A 15,227-nucleotide genomic window follows, 5' to 3' on the forward strand; every position below is an offset into this window, starting at 1 on the left:
AGCACTCAATTTACTAATACTGATTTTCATCGTTTGGAACTCCCTTTTCCGTATTGCTGGATCCGTCTCTGCACCATCCCTGCAAGTTCGATACAAGCAAGGCTAACAAACCCTTACATGTATAAATAAGACATTCATTTGAAAAAAAAAATTAGGGTTGATATATAAATATATATATCTCGAAAGTCGATTGGTTACTCCAGAGCGATCTGCCGCATTTCCCCCCACTTTCCAGAAAACATTGTCATTCAGAACTCACTGTACACGAGGTAGTAGATGCTTCTTTTGTATTTCTTTTATTGTGTTAGAAGTATTGCTAGATTTTATTTTCTTTGTTTTTAATTCATGTAATTTATTTTCCGTGTATCCCGAAAAGGACTGGTTGTTCCAACAATTTGCCAATTTCAAGCTTCACAAAATTTCATTTTTTTTTTTCAAAACTAAAAATGCTTAAAAAATTGATGAAACACAAATCAAGTCATATACATTTTTAATAATTCACACATTTTCTTTCATAATGAGTGTACATTAACAGTGATAAAAGTCTATAAAAATTGGCAAACAAGTGGATGTCAATATTTGTACATGCATAAATTCTATCATTAGCAGCCAACAATCCATATATTATTTGTATCATATATTCTGTTTTGAACATTGATACAATCTAAAACTCATTCTACCATAGATAAGAAATTTAACAGGTGAAAAATTGAAAGCTTATCCATGATCATCAGACATACACAAATCAACACATAAATCAGAGTTACAAAAAAGAAAAAAACCCCAAACATACAAAACAAACAAACAAAAACAAAAAACATGTACACATAATCAGGTTAACACCCCCCCCCCCCCCCTCCACTTGCAAATCACAACTCCTAGCAGATACAACCTTTGAACCTGAAACTTTAAAATAAAAACCACTAGGCTTGCAGATAAACACTGTTAAAACAGTCTACTTTTAAATGCCTTGCCGGTATATAAAATATGCACATTTTTAAAAACAGATTATTTTGTGACAATAAAATCTAGATGACTGATCAAAAATGGCTTAATTTGCTAGGGTTTAATTTCGTAAGGGTAATTAATTTGCATGGAAATAAATCAAATTAATTGTGACTTTAAAGCATGCAATCTGTAAACACTTATTCAATATCAGGAATCAGTTTTGTCTTCAGGGAAAGGAATACTCATTTTGTACGACTTTCCCTGGTCTCCATTTCAGTCTGTTTGCCCTTTTTTTGCTTCATTGTTTCCATCTGATTCTGGAAGACTTAATTCTTTTATTTTTCCTTTTGAAATTGATTGAACAACTGAACTTAACCGTTTCACAGCATCCTCAAGTTCACTCTTAGTATGGTTTACTGGAGGTTTAGAAACTGGCTTGTAAACTGTAGCTTTTTCATCTGTTAAACCATTCTCCTCATTTTGATTAATTGGAGCTTTTGAAACAGGTTCACTAATGCTAACCTGTTTTTCTACTAAATTGTTCACCTCTTCAATCTGATGTTCCAGAGGTTTAGTAATAGGTGCATTAACACTATGTCTTTTGTTTGCCTCTGAATCTTTTAAATTTGTCCTTGTTGTAGGTTTAGATATGCTAGTTTGTTCCTCACTCAAAGTTGTCCTTTTTAATAACTCTGCTTTAAGTTTCTGCATAGTGTCCCTGCTGGCAATGTCATTAATACAAGCAGATTTTACACTAGTATTTTCCTCACTCAGTAATGTCCTTTTTGATAACTCTGCTTCAAGTTTTTGCATAGTCTCTTTGCTAGTCGCATTCTTTAAAGATTCTATTCTTTCTAAAGTAGCAATTATGTCACTGAAAATCTTTTGCTTCTGATTATTTATTTGATCTTCAACATGGTTGCTAAAAGGAGGCTTTGACAAACTATTAAGAGGAACTCTCCTATGCAGCAGAGCATTGACATTAGCCAAGGCCTTAATAGGCGAAGATGACTTCCATTCTGTCGTTTTGGTAAATTCCTTCAAAAATGGATGCATAGGAAGCAACGCTTTCTTTCGAAGATTTTCATGACTCTCTTCCAGCAATGTAGGGTTGCTTTTGATAACAGACAAAACAGACTTGGTTATAAACATGTTTTGTGTTTCCTTCGGAATTGGTGTGGGTGAAGTGTTGTTCTCCATTACACCTCTAGGTTCTGGGTCAACACCTGATGATATTGAGCCAAGCTGACATTTTTCTTCATTTTTTCCTTCTTTCTCTGAAATCCTTTTCTTTTTAATATCATCATTTGGATATAATGGGTTTTTCCTTTTCATTTCTTTTCTAACTGTCTCTGACATTTTGCTGCTGCTATGTTGATTGGAAACAAAACTTTTAACTTCAACTGATTTAGCTTTGTCCTCTTGGCTAATGGAAGATGCTGCTGATGGCACAGTAGATTTCTTTGCTAATAATATACTCTCATTTGGCTTTGTTATTGTTTCAGATTTCTTCCAAAACTGTAAAAGATTTGAAATAACACCTTCTACTTCTTCTGATAAATCCTCACACCCTCTCTTCTTTCTCTCAGGAACTCTTTTATGCAGGTTTGAGGATAAAAGTGTTTCTTCTGTTTTTCCCTCTTTGGAAAGATTTCCACTGCTTGGCATTTCTACGGAATCCTCTATGGATTCCCCTGGTGATACTGTAGCACTTTTTGATGATGTAGCACCCGTTGATGCTATATCACCTGGTGTTGATGCAGTAGCACCTGGTGTTGATGCAGTAGCACCTGATGATTCACTAGCACCTGGTGTTTCAGTAGCACCTGATGATTCAGTAGCACCTGATGTTGATTCAGTAGCACTAGGTGATCTAGTAGTACCTGATGTTGATGCAGTAGCACCTGGTGTTGATGCAGTAGCACCTGATGTTGATGAAGTAGCACCTGATGTTGATGCAGTAGCACCTGATGTTGATGCAGTAGCACCTGGTGATGGGGTCACACTACCGTCTGGCTCATCTTCATCAAGTACAATCACCTCAGGTGTAAATCCATTGTTCGGAACATGATAGGCCCTTTCAATCTCAGAATTAAAGAGTCTAGGCAAAGAAATAGTATTATTATCTGGTGCACCTGTAGAATTTCTGCCATGAGTGCTCTTGGATTTCTGTGGATCATCCATTTCCACAGCTGAGATCTGATCTCCCTGTATTGTTAAACCTTGTCTGGCTTGTTTGTAAGGAATGGCTGATGCTGAACTACCAGAATCTTCACTTTTTCTTTTCAAAGATGCATGACAATCTGCAAGTAAATTATACATGTACTGTGTGACATCATCTTTCACTCTTTTTGGATCATGTATGTGTACAGTGAAATAAAAGTTTTGCATTTCGGATCAAACAATAAATAACGGTGTACAAGTTATTTACAGGAGCTATGGGTAATCTTCAGTTTCCTTACATAAAACTGAATGGCATTTATGAACTCAGCCTCACTTTTACAGCAGGGATGTATGGTGAAAAAGTGAGACCGAGACCAAAAGCAAGCTTGTCTAAGTTTTATGACAGTGGCTTGATCTATCCTCATTGATTCTGGCAAACAGGTACCTGTAGTTGTTTTTATTTATTTCATACATAAATAAACACTGGTCCACAATTGTAAATCTCTACAAGCGGAGGTTGGAATCTCCCTAGTTTTCATTGCACTTTAATATGAAATTTTTAAAGTAGCTTTTTGATCACCATTTTTTGTGTAAATAGATGTTGATTTAAAATAAATCATTTATCAAAAAGAATATCGGATGGTTAAAAATCCCCTCCCAAATCTTTCTTTTTGCAAAATTACTATTTATTTTTACATACAAGTCTTAATTAATATCTGTCAACCCAAATTTTCCCTTAAAACTTCATTTCTGCAGCTAAAATGAATGGTTAATTTGTCACTACACAGAAAGAAAATATTCACCTTTTTCAGACATTCTGTTGGACTGCAACATATGCAAATTTGGAAGATTTGAAACATGAATAAAGGCATTTCCCTCTCCTTCGTACTTTGATTCAGTGATAGTAACTTTCTGACCATTAATAGTTGTGCAGATCTGCTGTGCTCTATCTCTGTCCAACTTGTTCTGTGTCTCTGTTTCTACATCACCATCTCCTCTATCCACAACTTCAACATCTCCAGTAAAAGTGCTCTTATATACATTTTTCATAATCAGTGGTGTATTTCGAATTCTACAAAAAGAGGTCTTCTTTACAAGCAATGGGGAATCGGATGAAGATGCTGCACTTCTGCCTTTATATGGTATTGATTTCTTTGGGCGCGTAATCTTTGGCAAGCCAAGACCGTCAACATTTTCTGCAGTACAGGTTTTAACTAACTCGCCTTCCTTTCCAATATTACTAGCTGACTCATCTTTCTTTTCAATATTACTAGCTAACTCATCTTTCTTTTCAATATTGCTAGCTAACTCATCTTTCTTTTCAATACTGCTAGCTAACTTGCCTTTCTTTCCAATATTACTAGCTAACTCATCTTTCTTTTCAATACTGCTAACTAACTCACATTTCTTTCCAATATTGCTAGCTAACTTGCCTTTCTTTCCAATACTAACAAGAGTTTTTGGTAGTTGGGATAAATCTAAACTTGCATGATTTCCATAGCTTTTCACAGTATATCCAGCTTCTTGAGTGGTCTTTTGTTTATTTGATGTTAACGGGGTGGATATATATGGGCGATGCATTGCAGTCAATGGTGTCTCTTTTAACACTGTGACTTCCATAGAATTCGCATTCAATGTTATAGTGTCTGCAATGTTGACCTGTACACCATCTAATGTGTTGTCCAATGAACTTCTATGAACTTTCAATGCCAGGGATGTTCCAAAGTTTTGCGAACAGGCCTTACAAGTGAATTTGAACAATCGGCTGTGTTGAAGTATGGTATGGTTGCAGTAGTTTTCTTTGTCAAAAAAGATTCTGTCACACAAAAAGCACTTCCAAGCTCTGCTTAAAGAAGTCGGGCAACCGTGCCTGACATGTTTAGAAAACTCCCTGTTGCACGAATCACAGTAATATACAATGAGTGAAAAATGACAAGTAAAGTGTTTTAAAAATTGTTCGTGACTTCTTTGGAAAACTCCACAGAAAGGACAAGAATACTTTAAACCATGCACTGACATCTCATGAATTGACAGTTTGACTACGGAATCAAACTCATCCCCACAGTGACAGCAATGAAAACTGTTCAATTCATTCTCATTGTATTGGTAATATGAGTGACTCTGATATAAATGGAGCTTCAATTCTTGAAGATCAAGATAAATGTTATGACATAGATAGCATTTGTAACATTCAATCCCCATTTTAGAATTGCTTTCTTGACTTGAGCTAGCCGTACTACTCGATTCCTGACCAGAATCTGTAGGTATGACTGCCTTTAAGCTCAGTCTTCTCTTTCCATTTGAAGAATCCTGGCTGGAAAACACTGACGGCTGTTTATTTAAATCTACTGATTTAGAATTCAAGTATTTTCTGATTAACGAAAATTTGTCCACTGAATTTGATTCTTCTACACATTTTTCAGATTCAGGTAAATTTTCTTTTGACGTGACATCTGTTTCTTTTTCTGCTGAACTATTATCCACAATGCTAGCACCCTCCTTTTTTGGTTGCCTGAAATTACATTTATTTTTATCATTACTTATGTACATTAATAAGAGCCAAGGGTTTTACAAAATTTTTTAGAAATGGGACTCGTGTTTATTGTATCTCACGCTATTGTTTTAACATAAATGTATACTGTGGTTTCATCAATATTCGTTGAATACCAATTTTTGTGGATTTCGTTGCTTAGTTGATCCACGAAATTAAATGTTCATTGAAGTGCAATTTTTATTAACATTTTGTATTGATAGGGTCATTGGCCACGAATTTACGTATCCTTGAAACAGTGATTTTCACTTTATCCATGAAAATTGACCCCCTTGAATATTAATGAAACCACAGTATATGTATTTGATCAGTTATATTTATTTCATTTCTTACATAATTTGATATTATTTTCATCAATCATATTTTCTGAAATACAGTTGAACTTTGATATCTCGAACATTGATATCTTGAATACAATTGATATGTTGAAGTGATTTGTAAGTTCCAACCACTTATCTTTTAAGTATTTTATCCTCCATATCTTGAATACTTGATATCTTTTTAAACATTTCCATCTAGTTTGAGATAACAAAGTTTGACTGTAAATCCATTGTAGCTTCCCAAGAGAATTAAATTTGCATGACAGTTCAAAAGGCAGCAGCTTACAAAGGAATGTAATTAAAAAAACTCACATTTCCAACTGCTTCTGTGGTCTTTCACTCACAGGACTTCAAAAGATAAAGTAATACAGTTTATTGCATCACATTACAAAAAAATTATGAGAGAGAGAGAGTTTATAGATGGTTCACAATTATTAATTACAATATCATGAGATAAATTTAAACTCACCTTGTTGTAGCTATTGTACTATCTACAGGTGACTCTTCTTCATCTGAAGACAAAATAATAACATCTGGAGTGGCAACTTCCCCCATGTTGCTTTCTCCATACATTTTACTTTCATCAATTTCTTGCAAAGGTGGTTCGGCATTCACTTTATCCATTCCACTTTCATATTCTTTACCCAAGACCTTGGCTGACTCTGTTGTGGTCTCTTCTTTTAACTCTTCTGTGCTACTGACTTCCCAACTAAGTGCTTCTTCTTTGGTTTGAGGTTCTTTCATAGGAGCTTGCTTTACCTGAGATAAAAGACTTTGTTCTGAAGAAGAATGTCCGTTTGATGCCAAACATTGGTCAACATCATCAGGCACTGTGCTCGAAACTTCATCATTTGACGTATCCTTTGAGGTAGATGAAATTGACCCATCATTTGTTTGGGCCAACTGCGATTCCAGATCCATTTTATCATTTACAATAAAATGAAGTTCAACTTTCTTAGTGCCATCTTCACTTAAGGTGACTTCCACTTTCGATTTCAATCCTAACTGGTTGATTAATGATTGAATGCGACTCTGGTGACTCGTAAGAGAACTCTCTCCAGAGGAAGATGGTAAAACAGCAGAAATCAGTTCGAGAATACTACCAGACTGTGATGTGCTTGTTTCTAATGCAGTATCTGCATTAAGGGAAGAACTCTGTGATTTCCCTTCAATCTGTTCTTGAGACACTGAAAACTCATTCCAGTCTGCATTTTCCTGTTTTATATTCACAGGTACTTTGGATTCTGACAGATTCTTCTTGATTTCTCCATTACTTTGGTTTATGATTTCTCCATTACTTTGGTTTCTCAGTATTTCCTCTTTCACTCGGTCTTTATTGTCAGGTAGAGTTTCATTCAGTTGATCATCACCACCTGTTGAATAGTTCAATGTGGGATTCAGAGACTCTTCTTCAATTAAAGCAGGAGACGAAACCTCTTGTTCAGTAGTTGATGTAGTTTTGGTAAGTGAGTCGCACACTGTCTCATTTTTCACTGTGAATGCATCAATTTTGGGCAATGTTCCCAGGCTCTCTGATGAGTCATTTTTATCATCCACATTACTGTCTTTCTCATCTTCATCGCTAGAGTCAAAATCAACAAGAATGTAGTCATTCTCATCCTCCTCATCATCAATGAGTAAGTCGTCTTTCATTGTTTCACTTTTTGACATTATCTCACTGCATGTCTTTGTTCCTGTCACACTGCTGTCAGGTCCACTGTTATCTCTTCCTTGCAGTGCAACATCATTTAAAATAGTCGGTCGATTTTCTTTCAAAGTTCTAATGCCATTACATGAATCTAATGGCTCTAAATCCTTCTCATCACTACAGACATCTTTTTTACACACTTGGCTGCTCTCCCCTTCTCCACTTGTTTTCTTTTCAAGATACGTATCATCTTTCCCAAAATTCTTCTCATGAGATAATACAATCTGTGTTGTATTTCGACTTTCCAAGTTTACATTTTCAGGTTTCAATATCTCTTCCGTATCTTCCATTTCATCACAATTTTCCGGTTTCCGACACTGAGGGTCTGAAGAGTTTTTAAGACACAGGTATTCATCTTGATTAATATCAATAAGGCTGCAGTCTAACTGGCTGAGTAGAGTCATTTGATTCTTGTTTAATTTTTTTCCCTGCCAAGTATCTCCCTGTTTGTTTCCTCTGGCTTTAGATCTGTTGCTGTCATTAATAACAATTGGATTTTCTGGATCATTCTGGAAAGGATGCATTTCTAATGAATTTTCCATTTCAAGCATCTCTTCTACAAAACAAATGAAACAAAAATCATGATTTTACAATCAAAGCAATAAAACAGAGGTATGTATTGGGAAAAAAGAAGAAAAACATACCGGTATATTCAAAATAAAATAAAAAAAATTGTCAGGTGAAAATGTTTTTTTTATATAGATTTTTTTTCATATATTTTAAGAATCATTAACCCCTGACTTACTGTCTAACTTGATATGTGTGTAGCGATGCATTATCAGAACTCCCAAGGATGAAAAACTCCTCCAGCAAATATCACACTTGTACTTCAGAATGGATTCTAAAACACAAATAAAGTTACAATTCAACATACAATTATGTAACCCACAGTTTCTTAGAAACTATCACATTCAATCAAATCTTATTCATTGTCAGCATACAAAAAAGGGAAATACATGCAACTCTACATTCTATTTTGGGTTGTATCAATCATTCATCTAAGAAGGATAACAGTGGAATGAAAAAATATCCATTTTCATGTTTTGTTGAAGGGAATAACTCAATCTAATTTAATTTCCATACAATCTACTACAGAGTGATCATATACATGTAGTTTTTATAACACAGCTCTAGGAGATGACAAAGATAATCTCACTTATATGCATATTATTATGCTGTTTGTTAAAACTACCTTTTACAGGTTTTTTTTTTCGAAACTGAGGTACACTGTAAATGCAAAACCAGGACTACTTTAGTTGAGGTCATCAAGAAGCTTAAAATCACAAAAGTTAGAGACAAAAAATAACCTACATGTACAAATAGATAAAATTCTGTGGAATCATTAAATTTAGGCAAATTCTCATGGATTGTCTACCTTTTATAGGAGGATGATAGTTATGGAATTTTGTGGATTTACCAGTATAAGTGATGATTCAATCACTATTCATGTTTCATGATTTGTTGGGAATGTTAATTCTTTGCTGAGGGAAACTTATTAAATCATTGAACATTGAGCCTTAGGCTTATTGAGCCCCCTGGGCCCTCATATTCTAATGATTTCACAGTGTAATCAGTGTATGTAATGAAATTGATAGGATATTTACCAGCATCTCTCTTTTTACAGAAGAACACACTTTTCTTGTGCAGCCTGTGCTGACATTCAGTGACGAATTCCCGCTCACAGTTGGCGCAGTAATAAGTAGACGTAGACTTTTTACATTTTCCCAGATGCTGCTTCAAAAAATACCATGACAGGAAAGCTTTCCCACAAATTAGGCAGACCACAAAAGAGGAATCTAGAAGGAAAGTTAAACACATTAGTTCAGTAAAAAAATCCTTCAGCTTAAACAGTCCTAACTATCTGTAAGAATACAAGAGTACCAGTAATTAAGGACACTCACGATGTTCCTCAGGTTTATGTTAAATCTGTTAATGCCCAAAAAACTCAGGGTGCATTACCTGGCTATTTTTGTAGTTACTGATAGAATATTCTGAATTTTTATTTTTTAAATAGCATGCAAAATGCAATTAAGTGCTTATCAATATTAAAGTCATAAGCATATATTTTCAAATGAAACTATACATGTATTAACAAATAAAAATTATCATATATAACATAAAAATATAATTCTTGGATTACGTAGTGAAAACATTGCAGAAATAATAAAAAAAAAAAGAGGAAATAATGGAAGATATGTTGCAGCTGTCCTTGAGAAAGAGATACCAATAATAAAAGGTTGAATGTATTTTTTTTTAATTTCTTTTTTCAATTTTTTCCAAAATAAGTTAAATAGGACTCAGACAATAATCCAGATGGTATTAACATTTAATTTAAGACTTGGTATTTTTAATACTTAGATATAATTTACATGTACCTTTAGGCTCCATTCCAACAAAATAACAGCGAAGTAGCCGACAGAGCTGACAGTGGCAGACAGTGGCTCCAACTGTGTGTCTTGTTAACTTTACGCCATCCTCTACACATTTCTTGAAGAAGATCTAAAGGAAAAAGTTCACAAATTTTCAACAGAAAAACTAATGGGAAAAAAATTCAAGATTTACATTAATTGTGTTTAAAAATACATGTACTTTGCTAATCAAATAACAATAATTCTAATGAATAAAACAAAATCTTCTTTAAACAAATTTATCTGAGGACATAAGCAGGCTTATTTTAAAGATTTTATAAAAAGATATTTCAATAACAAAGAAACATGTAAATGTATATAATGCTAAAATCTAGTTTATATAATCCATGTAATAATTATGGATTATTTCGAACTACATGAATTTTATTGTAGCCAAACTTGTAGCATGTTTTTGTTTATAAATTACTAAAGAAGTATTATCGATGAGTGTTCTATTAATGAGTATTGTTGTCACATCATTCTAATGTAATCATAAATCAAATGTCTAAGTGTCAAAACTTGTAACATACAGAACATGAATCACAGGCAGGCCCTCCTGGATCCTTCCCTCGATCTGTCGTCTTACAAACTTTACATCTCTTAATTTCTTCTGGCTGTGTTTCATCAGAGAGCACAGTGTTGACACCAGATTCTGGTAAACCACCAGATACAGATGGTGACTCTGGTGTTTGGCTTCTGGTAACGTCATCTTGTTCAATGGCTGAATTGATGATACAGCAAATCTTGTCCAAAGCTACAATAATATTTTCAGATCATGTTAAGATTTTATATACTAGGCAATCAACCTATGGAGAAGTCCATTGATCAAAATTGTAGAATGAAAACTCAGATACATGCATCTTTTTGAAAGTTCTAAAATGTGAAATAGTGTATTTTGAAAAATCAATTTGAACAGGGCAAGTCTTACTGCTTGTCTATAAAAACTTGAGTTAAACTAAAGACATCATTCATCTAAAGATTGATTCGAACACATTTAAAGCTATTTGAGAAGCATCACAGCTGAATACATGTACTAGGTAAATAAACAATCCTAGAGAAGGAAACCGTAGAAAAATTAAGCAAAAAATGTAAATTTCGCTTGCCTGTTTTATTCTCTGTTTTGCTTGAAACTGTCTCTTCGTCTTCATCCTCAATACAAATCACATCTTCATCCATTGCTTCTAACGATGCCACATTTGAGGGCTTAATTTGTTGTTTACTGTTATCATTTTGGGATTCCACAGATTGGTGTTGGGAATCACCTGGTTTGCCAATTCGCCGTTGGCATTCTGTTTCTGTAGAGTTTGTTACATTCTGTTCCATACTGCTACTGTTTAAGGTGTCCTAACACATGGTATGGCATGTGTTAGGACATGATGATTAGTTTGTTCGATTCCTGACTTGAAAAACAGATATAAAATCCTTTATTGTTCCTGTTTTCAGGTTTGTTGTCATCTGCCAATTAAGTACTTCATATGTGCTGTGTCATTTTAACCTAAAAGAAAAAAATATACCAGTAAACTCAAGAACGTATATACATTAAGGTACACAGAGTTTTGACATAGTCTGCATTGGTTTGAGGCAGAAAGGGGGGTGTGTAGTTTTTTGTTGTTGCTCAGATTGTTTCATACTGGAATGCAACATAACTGTATGATACAGGTGTTTCGTGTTCGAAATTCTACTTTTGAAGAGCTAAGTTGTGCATGAATAAAACGGTATGATCTTTATGTTTCCCAAACAAGGACAGCTGACCATTCTGACACTGTCGAGCATATGAACTGATGAAACAAAGCCTGACTGTGTCAGTTAAAAAGTTTAACACGTATTTCATATTTGAATAAGATAATTTTATATTCATATTCGGATTTATACTTAATAATTATTTGAAATAAAAGCACAAACTAGTTCAATTTGCTTACCAAAACATAAAACAAGCAGGCATGCAGCCAAAAATTCGAGCCAAAATTCCGTAACATACACCGGATGTTGTGGTGACATTCTGTATTAGATAATTCGTATCCAAGGCATTTCGTACGATGGGGGTGTTTCATTCCTTTCAACGTTCAAAGTTAATAAATGAATCTCAGTACTAAGTCGAAGAATGTTTTCCTAATTAGAGCTTTGTGAATTAATTGCAAATACCTGTGTCAAGATAAAAACAATTAGACGAAAAAAAGAAAGAAAAGAAATTAAGTCAAGGAGACTTAGAAAAAAGGTAGGTGCTTGTAAAAAAACAAAAACTTCTGTTATAAAAGTTATCATTATTATATTTTTTTATAAAACCAAATGCATGTGATGAACAATAGCATCTGCTTCTTTACATTGCGGTCATGATATAATTATCAATAGCCTCCATATTTATTTGTGTTAAAAAGTTACTGAGTATAAGTTCTGATCAATTCAATTCAATTTATTCTCTCAAACCATTATCATACAATGGTACATGAGGTACAATAACATATTTGCATTAAATTGTGATGTCAAGGGTCTCATAAATTATATATAAATTATAATACAACATAGTATTACATGTGTTAGTAAGCGTAAGTAAGTAAGAGAAAAAAAATTAGTAATAATACAAAAAGTGGTAGAAAAAAAATAGATCATCATATAAAAATTTAATACAATGTTTCATTGGTGTTCAATACGCGGGGAGTAATAATAATAATAAATGCTAATACAGTTTAGGCTGGACAGCAGAATTGCTCTTGGATATTCAATATAAAAGAGCTTAATTTTTTCAATGTTTTGATGTTCGTTGTCATCAGCAGTTCCCTAAATTTTAATGTACTTGGTTTTTGAAAATACTTGGTACATAGGAATTGCTTACGTAAAGTTAAGAAAAATTTACACTCAAGAATAAAATTGGTATTCGTCTGCTAATTTACCACTATTACAGAGTGTGCAGCTTCTGTCATTTACAGGAATTCCATACCATCTACCGGTTTCAATCGGTAAACGGTGATTTGCTGTTCTGAATTTAATAAGTGGTTTCCAAAATTTTTTTGTAAGAATGCCTAAGTATTTTTCAAAACCAAACTTTTGTTTATAAATTTTATATATTTGACCTTTAGATGATTTATCTATATCTTTTGCCCATTTCTGAATGAACTGGTCCTGCAATCTTTGTTTGATGGCGGCAGAAATCCACTTATCATTAACTATTGCAGTACATTGTTCTGTCCAGATATTAGAGAACCCACATGAGTCTAAAATATGTTGTATACAATCAGTCCATGGATTTACACAGTCATTATTATACATATATTGGTTTGCTAAATATTTGTAAACAGTAAACACAACCTTATTGTCTTGGCCTTGGATCATTTTTGTCCAATAAGAAATCAATCGAGAATATACAGTTACATGTACGTATAAAGGATAACGACCTGATTCACCATAGACCATATACGATGGAGTACTACTTTTCATACATAGAATATAATTTCAAATGGATTTTTTCAATAATATCTATATTCTCGTAACCCCAGATTTCACAAGCATAGAGCAAAACCGGTACTACTACTTTATCAAACAAATCAAACTGTTGTTCCATGGGTAGATTAAAAAGTCTTATTTTTCTTATAATACTATACAAAGCTTTCTGTGCTTGCTCAACTAATTGTTTTTTTGCTTTACAAAAAGATCCACTTCTGGAAAATACAGTACCCAAATATTTGAATTCACTCACAATTTCAACAACGTTATTATTATAATAAAAAATGTTTTTTGGCTTAGGGCCTTTTGAAAAAACTAATATCTTTGTTTTTTCTACATTGACATTTAGTTTCCATTGGGAACAGTACACATGGAATTCATCTAGTGCTTTCTGGAGATCATCAGCGGTCTCAGACATAATAACCGTATCGTCTGCATAAAATAACAGGCAAAGTTTCAAGTATAACATCAACTCATCTTCAATGGAAGAACTAATACTTTGTAACCCAACAATATTTTTATCTAATAAAACATCTTCTAAGTCATTAATATACAATGAAAATAAAAAAGGAGATAAATTTTCTCCTTGACGCACACCTATATTACAACAGAAAAAAATCAGATGACATAACGTTCATACATATCTTAGATTTTATTCCTTTGTACAAATTTAGTATAAAAGCATAACATTTCCCCCCTATTCCATTATCTAATAGTTTATACCATAGACCATTTCTCCAGACGGTATCAAATGCTTGTTTAAAGTCAACAAAAGCACAGAATAATTTTTTCTTTCTACATAGTAAGGTATTTGATAAAAATTGAAGAGTTAGAATATGGTCCAGGGTTGAATGATTTTTCCTAAAACCTGCCTGACTGCTAGTAATGAGGTTGATTTCAGATGCATACGTATCTAAACGCTTGCTCAAAATGCATGTAAATATTTTTCCGAGGCAACTAAGTAATGTTATCGGTCTATAATTTTCTGGCTGGGTGGGATCGCCCTTATTCTTAAATATAGGTTTAATAATTCCTATCAACCACTCGTCTGGTACATAACCTCTGGTACATGATCAAATTAACAAGAAAAAAAATCGTCGTTATCTCGATATGATACACGTACTTTAATTCCCGCATATAATGTATATTTCAGATATTACTGAATTCTATCTCATTTACGTAATTTTTAAGTAGGCCTTTATGAAATGGTCAAATTAAATAAAAACGCGGCTTTAAAAAATCTTTGTTCGATAAAAGAGTAACATTATTGCACGATATAATCATCTCATTTTTTAGTTATAAATCTTATACTTAGGCCAAGATATAATCTGTTTGCATGTTTTAGATTAAAATTAAAAGAATTCTTTAAAATTGATTTTAAGCTTACCTAAGTTGAAAAGTAATAGAAGTTGCCTCCCTTATAACACCATACTTCTCGAGAGCTTTGCGAACTCAAGACCGTGGCTTGAGACGAATCGGTCATGGATTATACTTTGATACATAAAACAATTGCACCGTAATTATTTTAGTGCAAAACAATGACATAAACTGTGGTACTGGATAATGACTTTTTTTGTGCATCCGAATTTTACTGCACAATGATTACAATTATTTTGAACGTTGTTATGCATCCAGGTGCAGAGATGAGGGCACGGGTAATTATTAGACAAGTTTTCATCAAGTGTCACAAT

The 15,227-nt window shown here is 33.5% G+C and overlaps 1 protein-coding gene across 6 annotated transcripts; it reads right to left on the bottom strand.

Moving 5' to 3' along the window:
- Window positions 1-473: 473 nt before the first annotated feature.
- LOC105325928 (serine-rich adhesin for platelets) lies at window positions 474-15,054 on the bottom strand. Of its 6 annotated transcripts, none has more exons than XM_066069662.1 (11): window positions 12,018-12,099; window positions 11,202-11,593; window positions 10,629-10,852; window positions 10,066-10,189; window positions 9,295-9,486; window positions 8,436-8,531; window positions 6,452-8,246; window positions 6,295-6,330; window positions 3,915-5,623; window positions 2,916-3,251; window positions 474-2,831 (listed from the first exon to the last, which is right to left on the bottom strand). In XM_066069662.1, exons 2-11 carry the CDS (start codon window positions 11,419-11,421, stop codon window positions 1,222-1,224), a joined length of 6,342 nt encoding a protein of 2,113 aa, XP_065925734.1. In that variant the 5' UTR covers window positions 11,422-11,593; window positions 12,018-12,099; the 3' UTR covers window positions 474-1,221. The 6 variants fall into 6 exon arrangements, with proteins under 6 accessions (XP_065925734.1, XP_065925733.1, XP_065925732.1 ...); XM_066069661.1 differs by having other exon boundaries at window positions 2,895-3,251; XM_066069660.1 differs by having other exon boundaries at window positions 474-2,852; window positions 2,895-3,251.
- Window positions 15,055-15,227: the final 173 nt, after the last annotated feature.

Source organism: Magallana gigas, chromosome 8 (genome assembly GCF_963853765.1).
Source record: "Magallana gigas chromosome 8, xbMagGiga1.1, whole genome shotgun sequence".
In the NCBI taxonomy this organism is placed as follows: Eukaryota; Metazoa; Mollusca; class Bivalvia; order Ostreida; family Ostreidae; genus Magallana; species Magallana gigas.

What these genes read in the sequence shown, in the direction of transcription:
- LOC105325928 (XM_011425724.4), bottom strand. Translation starts at nt 11,421, where the DNA reads ATGGAACAGAATGTAACAAACTCTACAGAAACAGAATGCCAACGGCGA. An exon ending in CTGTAAAAAGAGAGATGCTG is followed by an intron (nt 8,532 to 9,294) that starts GTAAATATCCTA and finishes TTTGTGTTTTAG; the next exon opens with AATCCATTCTGAAGTACAAG. An exon ending in CACACATATCAAGTTAGACA is followed by an intron (nt 8,247 to 8,435) that starts GTAAGTCAGGGG and finishes TTTGTTTTGTAG; the next exon opens with AAGAGATGCTTGAAATGGAA.